Genomic DNA, 12,528 nt, shown 5'->3' with positions numbered 1-12,528 from the left:
TGAATAACGAGCTCACAAATCTTGAGAACTATAAGTAGAAAAGTAAGCAGAATCCTCCACCTGCATCTCAAGCTGTTGGCCTTGGATTGTTTCCAGATGTTGGACCCTCTGCTGTGTCAGTACACTCACTTCTTGGAGTTGCCGCACCTCGGATGCCACCTGATCCACAAGAGCCTTCATATCACTCTGAGCCGGTTAGTTACATATTAAACACTTGTTGTTAGGACAAACTATCCTGTTTATCCATTCATAAACAGTTTAATTATTCGGCAAAACAGTATGCTTCAGAGGACAATTGCAACCAAACAACAAGAAGCCAGGAGGTAAATACTCTTAGTTGACCCCTTATACAGGTACCTCATTATCACCAAACCGGGCCGATGTGAACTAAAGACTTGTCTAAAATGTAAGTCTTAAAAACAGGGGGAAATAGCATCTGCTGACAAAAGTTTCACCATAACAATCGTAAACAAGGCCCTACTAACTTCCCTTATAATCAGACCCATGATACTGATAATGTATATAGGCAGTTTCAGCATTACAGATGTGGCATTTGGACTCATATTGGTAAAGAAAATGCCTTTAGTACGGACAAGCTTGGTATCAGTGAATTTGTAGAACTTATAAAGTCTCTTCAGCTCAAAACTAACAAAATCTCAAATACATATAATAATTTACATCCTGAAAATGTTTAGCATTTTACTGAGTTATAGAAGTGACACTAAACTGTTAAACCTTTATGAGAAAGTATAGGTTATCTACAAACTCTACATTTTAAAAGTAACTGCAGAAAACATTCCACCTGTAGCAGTAAATGAACAGCAAAAGTGTAGATTTCAAAATGTCATTTATGGAATAAATGATTATTATTCACTATTATTATATTATATTCATTATTAATTCCTAGTATTAACTGGTGTTATGGATGTGACATTTTAACATTATGGATGTGACGTTTCTGAATCAGCCCCCTAAATAATATATAAAGATCATAATTAGATAGTTCATTTTGACATGAAACCTTTTAATAGTAATTATGAATAACTATGAAATTGTTAATTCGGCAATTATTGCTGACATTTTTTCCTGACTCTTTCCTCTCTCTTCCTTTCTCTTTGTAGTTTTCATAACTTTCTTTCCTTTTGTGTTTTTTCAGACTAAGCATTAGACCTTACATGTTCAATTCACAAGTAAAAGTTTAGACGATGAGCAGCCTGGTGGCGTTGTCTCATCCTGGGTCGAGGGTTTGAGTCCCACCTTCGCGCGTGTGTGCATTCAGGGCATCCCTGTGCTTGGTGGGTTTCATCCATGTGCTGCAGGTGTTCTCCCCCACAGTCCAAACCCATGATAATTATCTAATTGGAGTTTTTAAATTGCCCTTAATATGTGGACGAGTGTGTGAATATGTGCATTGACACCCCATTCATGTCCTAGTACCCTGAGTACACGGAGTGAGACTCCAGGCCTCCCGTAATCCTGAAGGATAAGCAGTATAAAGACTGAGTGAGAGTCTATATGTTTAGTCTGTGAACAGATAAAGTATTTTTAGTGCATCAGTATGGGTCTGCAGGAACCCTATGAATTATGCCGACTTGGTAAGGTTTTTTGCGTAGAATTGCCCATATACGCCATAAATAAATAAAAATCAACAACACATTTTCTCATCCAATTACTCTAAAAATTACAAAAATAAAACAGTGCAATGTTAATTCAAGTTTTTTCCCCTCCTAAGGGGTGTTGGTCATGTCACTATAACAATGCAATGCCATTTCAGCTTGAATATTTCCCTGCTTAAAAACACTTGAGTTACCTCAGCAATTAAACACTGGCTTTATTTAATGTGTTAAAGCAGGTGTGGAAATAATGACCCCTAGTGTATTTCTGGGCCTACAGCGTCAGTGAGGTGCACCTAGCCTGATAAAGAGAAAGTTCGGATTAACAACTATCTAATGAATTATTTATTCAGATACTGTGTATTAATGCTTCTGTGTATTAATGCTTTTGTAGTTATGTAAATAACATTTCCAAAGTCATTATATATCAACAACTATAGATAACAGTGATAGCAATGTACATCACATATACCACTCATTATAAACTTCTTTATTCTTTCACTGTACGGTTGATTTGGGTAATATAAGGAGGAGGTTTTGTTCTTCAATATTTTCTAGCAGTGGGTCAGTTTTTAAGAAAATTATATTACAGCTTCCTAAAATCCCTTAAATGTTATATCATGTAAATATCATATAATCCCTTGTCTATATGACTATGAGGGGTCTGAAGCCTATCCCAGGGAACTCAGGACACAAGCACACACATGCTTATACCTATTTACTTACAAAGGAAATTCAGACTGTGGGAGGAAACTCACCAAGCACAAGGATAACATGCAAACGGTACACACACAGACTGAAGGCAAGATCTGAACTCCAACCTCAAACTTGTAAGGGAAAAATAGTGCCTGACCAGTTTCAGAGGGATGTTTTTTGAGTCATCTATAAATCATTCAAACTTAAAACCATCTAACATAAAGCCTGAAACAGTCAGTGGCTGGAACAGACAAGAGGGGGAAATAAGGTTGCTGCTGAGGTTGTTACATAAACAACCAATTATTTTTTTAATGTATTTTAAGGCATTTTTACAGCCTGTTGCAGTAAAACATTTGGTCCCATTTCTAAAATTTTAATCTACATAATTAGATTTTATATTAAAATGAAAGGGGCCTGTACATCTTATATGAATGATTTCATTAAATTATTAGAAATGAATACCGAGCTCACAAATCTTGAAAGCTATAAGTAAAAAAGTAAGCAGAATCCTGCACCTGCATCTCAAGCTGTTGGCCTCGGATGGTTTCCAGATGTTGGACCCTCTGCTGTGTCGATACACTCACTTCTTGAAGTTGCCGCACCTCGGAAGCCACCTGATCCACAAGAGCCTTCATATCACTCTGTGCCGGATAATTACATATTAAACACTTGTTAGGACAAACTGTCTTGTTTATGCATTCATGAACAGTTTATTCATTCGGCTGAACAGTATGCTTCAGAGGACAATTGCAATCAAACATGTTAGTGAAGAAGCCAGTTGGTAAATACTCTTAGTTGACCCCTCATACAGGTACCTCAGCCTCTCTCTTGTCTAAAGTGGAAGTCTTAGAAACAGGGGGAAATAGCATCTGCTGACAAAATTTTGAGTTCCTTGAGTACGGATATATACCACTCATTATAAACTTCTTTATTCTTTCACTGTAAGGTTGATTTGGGTAATATAAGGAGGAGGTTTTATTTTTCCATATTTTCTAGCAGTGGGTCAGTATTTAAGAAAATTATATTACAGCTTCCTAAAATCCCTTAAATGTCATATCATGTAAATATCATATAATCCCTTGTCTATATGACTATGAGGGGTCCGGAGCCTATCCCAGGGAACTCAGCGCAAGCACACACACGCTCATACCTATTTACTCACGATGAGAATTCAGACTGTGGGGGGAAACTAAGCCAGATGAGGTTTTCCTACATCTTTGGCACACACATTAGCTTTAGGAACTCTAATTAACAAACATAAACCATAATATTCTTTGTAAAAATGTGTAACAATTACTGTAATTTGTGCATTTTATTTACTCTCACTACCCATGTACTATACAGTGGAACCTCTGATTGCGAGTAACGTGGTTTGCGAGTGTCCCGCAAGACCAGCAAAAAATTTTAATAAATTTTGACTTGAAAAACGAGCAAGTCTTTGTTTACAAGTACCGAGTACCATGTATCACGCATGTGCTACTTGTTTTGACGTCAGCGGTTTTTCTTTCTCTTGTGCTGCATAACGTTTACTATAACACTGGGACCACGTGTGTGCGCGTAAAGCCTCTTTTATTTCGTGTTTGTATGTGTGCGTGTGTATACAGCGCGCAGTTACTGTTTATTATAACACATGTGTGCACGCGTTGTAAAGGTTAAGCAAGTCTTATTAGAAAGGTTAAAAATCCATTCTCTTTTTTTCTCTGTCTCAGCCTGCACTTATGTGTTGGTGTGTGTGATAGTGTGGGTGCAAGCGCATAATTGGACAGCATGCCTCTTCCCTCCTTCTCTCGCCTTCACACACACACTCTAAAGGACTCTAACACTGTCCTGTTGCGATCCCTCCTTAAAGTGCAGGTTAATTAGGGCCCAAGCACTAGAGGGTGCGCAGGACCCTTTTGCTTTCCTAAGGATTTTTTTTTAGGGCCCAAGCACTATAGGGCGCACAGGACCCTCTTGTTTTCCTAGGGATTTTTTTTTTCACCCTTTTGGACTTTTTTAGAGTCTTAACATGCTCGAAAACTCATTAAAACTGGCAGACAGGATTATTGGAATATGCTGCTATTAGGATGCCTCAGAGTCTCGTGGCCCTTGGCCTTCGGTGGCCCCCACACAAGATTTTGCTGGATAGCTCATACACACTTTCACGTAGGCACACAAAGCTCGGTACACATCGCAGAGGATGCAAAATTGCGAAGGGATTTATGATAACGGGTCAGCCGCCATAATGTAAAAACTTACACTAAAAATTATTAAAAACTTTCTGTGTGGCCTTATATTTAGTGACATTATATTCTATGACACGTTTAGTGACATCACGTTTAGTGACATCACATTGAGGAACATCATAGTGTGAGGCTTTTATTCCAGCACCGTAACCTATTGCACACACACACTAACGCACTCAACAAATATTTAGGGCCCAAACTGACATTAGCCCTGTATAGTGCGTGATGTGAGCAAGTTGTGCGGTACAACCAGTTGGCGATGGCTTTTTCGAGTTCTTAACATGCTCAAATAACAAACAGGTTGTGCGGTGCACCCGGGGAACAGAGTCATTTCAAACTTAAATAAGACGAGGGGAGGGACTCATTCCTCCTCTCCACTTACTTTAGCTTCACACACAAACACACACACATACACAGTGCATACACACACAAACGAAAACAATTATCTGTCTGGATTTATTTTTACTTTTTTCAAAGGTAAAGTGCAGGGTAATTTGTTTTATTTTTACTTTAGATTTTGTATTTGTTAATTATTTTTATGTATTTTTTTGGGTTGTGGAAAAAATAATTAGAATTTCTATTATTTCTTATGGGATTCACTTTGATTTACGTGTTTTTATATACGAGCCCGCTTCTGGAACTAATTATGCTTGTAATCTAAGGTTCCACTGTATTTTCACGTTATTATTGTTTTCTAGTTTAAATGCAAAAACAGATTTTCAAATGATTTAAACAGGGCGAGCCATCAGATGGCTGAGCAGTACCTTGATGAGCGGAGCTGTGGCTGCAATGGGAGCAGCTGTAAAAGCTGCGGCAGCTGAAGTGGCTCCAGCGTCCTGTGATGATAAAGCAGCGTTAGACTGGATCTCGGGAACTCTCGGTGCACTGCTTTGTGGACGTCCTGCATCCAATAACTGAACCTTCACCTCCCGTCTCACTGGTGCACTGTGGGATCTACAAAGTCCGGCGACAACAAAAAACACATTAATTTTCATGTGAAATGGATGCGATTATTAATGTTAAGGCTAAGATGAGAATGTGGATTAAATTTACCTGTGCTTTAGGGCTTCTACAACTGCACCTCTCCCATGAGCGGAGTATCTTGATATTAACACATCCTGCTCTGGAATGTTTTTAGATGTTTAATTAATAAATAGAAAATGCAAAAAACAACATGGACACACAGGTCAAATAAAGTAAAAAAGAAAATTACCTTCTTGCTTGTTGTCGCTCGTTTGGGTGACTGCTGGTTTTAGTGTAACTCTACTTCTTCTAGGAAGCTGAAAAAAGAGAGACAATTGTTATTTAATCTTTAATTATCTTTAGACAATGCACAAGCTAGACTACATCCTGAATGCAGTCTCTTTAAATGACATGATTGTTAAGATAAAAAAAAAACTATTTTTAAGGTTGCTGTAGCTGTAATAAACTATAATTATTATTTCATTATAATTCTGGCTGCACGGTGGCTTAGTGGTTATTCCTGCGTCAGGTCTGTGTGCATGGAGTTTGCATATTTTGCCCGTGCTTGGTGGGTTTTCACCGCGGTTTCTGGTTTCCACCCACAGTCCAAGGACATGCACATTAGGCTAACTGGCGTTCCCAAATTGCCCGTAGTGTGTGAATGTGCGTGTGAATGTTGACCGAAGGTCCTACCATAGTCGTACAAAATGGAAATAAATACAATGGTCACCTTTGGCTTCCACGGTCCCTGGTTGAGGTTCCTAGATGGATTGATGGAATTATAGTTCTAGCACTTAATGACTGGAGTAGATTTAAATATCAGTCACATTAGCCATTTGGAATATAATTTCAGTTTTACTATACACATGACAAATGCTGGTAATTTAAACTGTCTTGTATCTGCACTTGAGTGTGAAACGTTTTTATGCTCTGTTGGGTGAATAAACTTAGGAAGAAAAAGTTAAACATGATGTGCACACTCACCTAACAGCAATATTACTGTAATAGCTTAGGTATGTTTCGAAAATAAATATATTTTTTGTAATTGAATTTTGTTTGATGGTTGTTCTTACCTGTTGTCTTTCATCACCTCTCATGGCACCTCCAAAAACGGGCTTTAATGCTGTATGTTGTTTAAATGTTGTAGGTGCTTAAAAAAACAGACAGTTATATACAGTATTATATATTATATACACAGACAATATATATAATTATATATGGGGCAGTTGCAGAATACATAAAATCTTGCACATTATGTGCTTGCTTTTGTTCAAGTACATTAAACATAAAAAAACAGAAGGTGGGTTTTGTGTGACTTTAATCGTTGCATAGATGCTGGTACCAGAAGTATTAAAGTAAGAGTATTTCATAAAAGGCTGAATTTTAAACATTTTAACAAATGATACCAATAGGAAAAACACTAAATGAGCGACCGATCTGTGAGTGAGGTCAGAAGAAAATTTCCAGATTAGTTTTGGATGTCTATTGTAACTCATATAATCATTTTCTTCAACCATAGTGTACGAAAAAGCATCTCAGTATGCACAAAACATTAACCTTTAAGATAAATGACTTATGAGGTCAAAATACCACGTAAGGTTCCTTTCCTATCAGCCAAGAACAGGAACCTGAGGCTATCTTGGGTGCAGAAAAATCACCTGCTCTTTTTATTCTTTAGTTGTCCAGTCTGTCTCACATACGTCCTACTCATGGCTGATGGTTAGCAACCCAGTAAAGTCTTTTGCTCTTATAGCAAACCCACCTTAATGTTTTTTACATGCTGAAATTGTGCAATTTTTCATCATTTAATTCAAGAAATGAAACTCTCATATATTTCAGATGCATTACAAGTTAAGGAAATAATCTCAAGCCTTTTTTATATATATTTTGAGGATTATGGTTTATAGCTCATGAAAATCAAACATCCATTATCAAGATCAATCAAAATCCTACAATGTACAATATATATAGACACATGTGTGATGAACATATTCTGAAAGACTCACACCAGCCCATCTGGTACCAACAAACACGCCATAGTTACATGCACGGATTTCACTCACACACACACACACACACACACACACACACACACCTCTGCTGTTTGCTGTGAATGTTACCTGAAGCTCTTGACGTGTATCAGGACAGGAGAATAAAAGTACCTGTGGCTGAGGCTGAATGTGTGTTTACAGGAAGCACCTCCTCGAGAAATCCATGAACAGTGGAGTCTGACAGCCTCTGCACATAAATATGAACATCCGGGGTCTTCTGTCTTTTCTGAGCGGAAACTGCTGTAGTGGAGCGGATCAACACTTCAGCAGCGTCACAGCTGGAGCTGGACTCATCCAGGGTCATGTTATTCACTGCGCATGCGCACATTGTCTGGAACTGAATAGAAAACATAAGCGCTCGTGCCTGGTAATATCATTTGTACGCTGTACTTTATACATAATTTGTTACTATATTTTAAGAGTTACAAGGAAGGAGATATTCACCTGTAAACAGACATCCACACATCTCTTCTGTCGGTGTGAGTTTTGAATTTGGCGCCGCTGCTACAGTAACGTCCTGCTCTGGGTTCAATGCTTGTAACATAAAGCCGAGCAAACAGCCCTGTATAAAGCACACTTCGCTACTGCGCACACAGCACTGCAACCTGCTGAAATGTTCTCTGTAACCTAACAGTTCGTACTGTACAGATCCAACCTCAACAACTGCCCCTGACAACAAAGTTGACAACAGAGGTGAAGGTAGACACCGCACTAGCTTAGACGCGAGTCTAATTTCAAAATAAAAGTAGCTCGTTCAGTTTCTTTACGGAGTACTATAGGTTTATAATTTTAGAGGTTACACAGGATGTAAGATTTTATTTTATTTTTTTAAGGTACATATACGGAGATAGAGAGAGAAATAGGCCCAAAAATGTATACACACTTCAACAAGAAAAATATATGCATCTCTTCTGACCGGTACATGATAGCATCAACGATGGTGTGACAACTGACATCTTTAAGTCAATTCTTTATTTGTCAGAGGAAACAAAATACTAAACATTACTATTATTATTATTATTATATATATATATATATATATATATATATATATATATATATATATATATATATATATATATATATAACAACTTTGTTGTTGTCAATAATAATAATTAAATAATAATACATTCAATAAAGAAAATATATAAAATATGATGTAACAATTATATAAAATTATAAAAATACATCATATTAATTAGTTAGCCTAAAAGTTTTTACAGCCTTTTGTGCTAATACTAAAAAAAAGTGCTCCTTTCGCCCTATGGATTACGTCACTGTCAATGAGCCCCTGCAACGTCATCTGAATTTCAAAACGTTATTTTCGACTAAACAAATATTACTGTGTATCAGTGTACAGTAATAAAATATACGTAAATAATTAGCGCCTTGAACATTGCTTTCATGGTGCGTTTACATTTACAAAAACAAAATGTCTTTTTGAAAAACACCACGAGCCTCTTTTTGCTGCGAAAGTGCGGTAGTGAAGAGTCAGTGTGAAGCTCAGTTAGCGTCACATGTCCTTTAGAGGCCCCGCGGTGTAAGAGTGTGTCTGAGTGTGTGTGTGTGTTTCTCCGGCACATTTAAGGTAATGTTATAGTCAGACCGCATAAACTGTGGGTATTTTTATGTCCACTCATCGTTTAGAATGATTTGGTAAAATAAAATATATCATTATATTAATTGGTGAATTTCAGGCATATTTATCTATATATGAGCCTGTTTTAGATCTGCATAGCATAGGTTCTGTAGCTTAATCTATTGCTGTATACCTGTGTTAAAAGAACACATAATGTTTGTATATCAGTGTGATTCTAAAGTGTATGTCTGTGAGCCTGTTTGTTCACTGAATTGCAGAACAAGCATTAGACCATGGCTGCTCAGGTCACAGAATCGGATCAAATTAAACAGGTAAGTCAACAAGGATTTCAAGAAAAATATTCTTGTTAATTTTCTACAATGTTTCTTGTGTTCCAGTGTTTTTACCATGTTTTCTCTTTCAGTTTAAGGAATTTCTTGGCACCTACAACAAACTGACCGAGAACTGCTTCATGGACTGTGTGAAAGACTTCACTACCAGAGAGGTCAAAGCAGAGGAGGTGTGTGTGTCACAAAAGCAAAACTTCACCCTGATACACTTTTAATAAGTCAACAGTTTATTTTTTTGTGATGTTTGTCTTACTGCTCGTGGTGTTGGTTTGTAGGTTGGGTTGGTGTAGTGTATCTGTTGTTCTTGTGAGACGTTAGAGTCGGTGCAGTTACAATGGGGTTTTCAAGGACGATCTCAGACATAAAAAAAACCCTGATGTTTTGCTGATGGCTAGTAAAAACAGCACAATGTCCTTAACATTTCACAGAGGAATGTTTAAGATTATGTTAATGAGTCCGACATTGACATTTCAAGCTCCAAGTTCCACTTTTGTCGAGTCATTCCAGGTATAACAAATAAAATGCTGGTAATTGGACATCAAAGTGGCACAGTGGTTACCGCTGTGTCTTTACAGCTCCTCAGTTGGCGGTCGACCTATTTTTTCGACAGGTTCTCCCTGTGCTAGGTGGGTTTTCTCAGGTACTCCGGTTTCCTCTCACAGTCCAAAGGCATGCAGGGTAAGCTAAAGGCATTGGTTGTGTGTAAGTGACAGGGTGTGTATGCTTGTATACCCCACATCGTGCCGAAGTTGTCTGGGTTAGGCTCCAGGCCTTCCGGGTACAGGATAGCAGAGAGTTTTTCACCTTCATACAGATATTGTCCAATCATGACGTTAATTTTTTTGTCTGAACAAGATGTCTTGTCTATAATCTTAAAAAGAAATTTGACAGAAGTTGCCAAAAAGATGTGTGGCCATTATTCTGCAAAACTTTACATATTGATAAGCTTGGCTCAGTGTACCAGTATGAGCTTTTGGTTAGTGATCTATAAGATTGTGTTAATCTAGTGTCAATATGGAAGCACTTCCGTATGAGGAGGTAAGAGAGATGGACAGATTAAAGCTCTGCTACATGACTCAATTTAAATGTTTTAGGTAATCCAGCTTTTCCCCACAACCAAAGTCAACTAAACCCCTACTTTAGGTGAAGATCAGATTTTACCTATAAATCATGAGTATGTCCTTTATTAAAATCAACATATCCTTCTATCTGACAACATTTTAGCTTCATTTTGATTGCTTAGACCGGAATCCTGTCCCAGTGGTTTAATGCTCAGGTTGTCTCTCTTTCCTTTTCAGACCTCATGCTCTGAGAGCTGTCTACAGAAGTATCTGAAAATGACGCAGCGGATCTCGATGCGCTTCCAGGAATATCACATCCAGCAGAACGAGGCTTTAGCAGCCAAAGCTGGCTTATTAGGCCAACCACGATAGCCGACTACTGTGTGTTTTACAGACTCGTATCCTTAGGCTGTAACTCTCACCCTGCCTGTGTCATACTGGACTGATGAAGCAGATGACAGCGTGTCAGAAGATGATGCGCACCTAATGAGTTCAGATCCTTAGCCGTGGTGGGAGGTTTTTTATCTGTTGTTGTGATTGTAAAAACTTGCCAACACTTATTCTAACGTAATGTGAAGATGGTGTGTTTTGTTTGGTTGGTTGTTTAAGTAGTCTTGGCCTTTTAAGGGAATTATTGCGCATGTATGTAATAAATAAACTAAGTAAACCATTTTTTCATCTATCTGCTCTACCTACAGAATACAGTAAATGTAAATGACTTCAAACCCATGTTGAAGTGATATTCTTTTGCATGGAATTTCTGGTTGTGAAGATCTTGATCTTAAAAACAAACTTTGTAACCAAAGGTGTAAAGAAAAACTTTTTAAATTGTTTTAATCTTTCAATTTCTGATTTAAATGTATCAGTATTGGAGGGCAATGTCAAATACCTACACAGCAATTAATATTTAGGGAATGTCAAGTAGGAAAATCCAAATCAAACGCTGCAAAAATGGCCAGATTTGACATAATTATGGAGTACAAACTGCACCCCCTAATTCTACCTTTGTCAGGTCATGCAAAGTTTAAAAAATACCGTCAAGGTAATTGGGCAGAACAGTGGCATAGCGGTTAGCACTGGCCTCTCACAACCCTCCAGGATTGTGCAAACATGTTCTTCCTATGCTTGATGGGTTTCCTTAGGTTCTCTGGTTCCTCCCACAGTCCAAAAACATGCAGGGTGGCCTAACTGGCATTGGTAATGTGTAGGTGACAGTGTGGATCTGCTTGTAAATCTCCAGGCCTTTCCCGGAACAGGATAACCAAGAATGAGTGTGATTTCCAACATACTGGAGTTTTTTACTTTCATACAGTTTCTCCAATTATCTGATTAAATTTTTTTCTGAGATGTTTTTTCCATTACTTGAAAAAACAAAATTGACAGTTGCCAAAAAAAAAAGATGCGAGGCCATTGCTCTACACCACTTTTACATATCAATGTTTGGCTCAAGCAATATAACAAAAGGTTTAAATTCATGTGGAAGATTGAAAAGATTCCAGGCAGTTTCTCAGTGGCGGTTTGACATTTAGCGCTCAAGTTAGTATGTCGCTTTGGGAGTAAGCACTTGCGGTCCGAGTGGCTTCTCGTGTTATTTTATCATGAAGGGTTGGTGCTAGAAATGTTTGTTTTAATTATATAATATAGTTGCTATATAAAAGGTCACATGAATGGAAAGAGACCAATAGATTTGTGAAAACCCTCTAAGGGAGCATTTAAGCTTTTCTTAAACTCAGTAGAGAATATCTCTTATACAATTATTTAAGATATACACATATAAGCATTCTCTTTTAACCACCATTAAAAATCCCCAAACACACAGGTTGCACAAGCAGACATGAATGCAGTCTTTCACTCAATGTTGAATTGGAACAAATATAATACAGTACTGTACAATACTTTACTATTTCTGAATGGTAATTAAATTACACATGGAAGTGTAAAATAAACTCAATAATTCAGTTAGGGCATATTCAATGACAAATCTGTTATT

General features: G+C 37.6%; 2 protein-coding genes across 2 annotated transcripts in view; one reads left to right on the top strand and one right to left on the bottom strand.

The window, feature by feature from the left end:
• kiaa0586 (KIAA0586 ortholog) overlaps nt 1-8,220 on the bottom strand; it is a 106,731-nt gene extending 98,511 nt beyond the window's left edge. The window contains exons 1-8 of the mRNA XM_053509541.1: nt 7,993-8,220; nt 7,660-7,885; nt 6,571-6,647; nt 5,748-5,814; nt 5,588-5,657; nt 5,299-5,488; nt 2,825-2,950; nt 61-186 (exon numbers count right to left, since the gene is read on the bottom strand). Coding sequence (XP_053365516.1) covers nt 61-186; nt 2,825-2,950; nt 5,299-5,488; nt 5,588-5,657; nt 5,748-5,814; nt 6,571-6,647; nt 7,660-7,876 — 873 coding nt within the window. The 5' untranslated portion in view covers nt 7,877-7,885; nt 7,993-8,220. The remainder of the gene's footprint in view (nt 1-60; nt 187-2,824; nt 2,951-5,298; nt 5,489-5,587; nt 5,658-5,747; nt 5,815-6,570; nt 6,648-7,659; nt 7,886-7,992) is intronic.
• An 829-nt stretch (nt 8,221-9,049) lies between these two features.
• timm9 (translocase of inner mitochondrial membrane 9 homolog) lies at nt 9,050-11,211 on the top strand. The gene is made up of 4 exons (XM_053510145.1): nt 9,050-9,136; nt 9,406-9,459; nt 9,552-9,647; nt 10,776-11,211. The coding sequence occupies exons 2-4, from the start codon at nt 9,421-9,423 to the stop codon at nt 10,908-10,910; spliced, it is 270 nt and encodes an 89-aa protein (XP_053366120.1). The 5' UTR covers nt 9,050-9,136; nt 9,406-9,420; the 3' UTR covers nt 10,911-11,211.
• The last annotated feature ends 1,317 nt before the right edge of the window (nt 11,212-12,528 follow it).

This window comes from Clarias gariepinus, chromosome 13 (assembly GCF_024256425.1).
Source record: "Clarias gariepinus isolate MV-2021 ecotype Netherlands chromosome 13, CGAR_prim_01v2, whole genome shotgun sequence".
Classification (NCBI taxonomy): Eukaryota; Metazoa; Chordata; class Actinopteri; order Siluriformes; family Clariidae; genus Clarias; species Clarias gariepinus.
The sequence above is the reverse complement of the archived record's forward strand: the minus strand, read 5'-3'. Positions and strand labels throughout refer to the sequence as shown.

Coding starts and splice junctions, on each gene's coding strand:
- timm9 (XM_053510145.1), top strand. CDS start 9,421: ATGGCTGCTCAGGTCACAGAATCGGATCAAATTAAACAG. Junction 9,460..9,551: donor AATCGGATCAAATTAAACAG/GTAAGTCAACAA, acceptor TTTCTCTTTCAG/TTTAAGGAATTTCTTGGCAC. Junction 9,648..10,775: donor GAGAGGTCAAAGCAGAGGAG/GTGTGTGTGTCA, acceptor TTTCCTTTTCAG/ACCTCATGCTCTGAGAGCTG.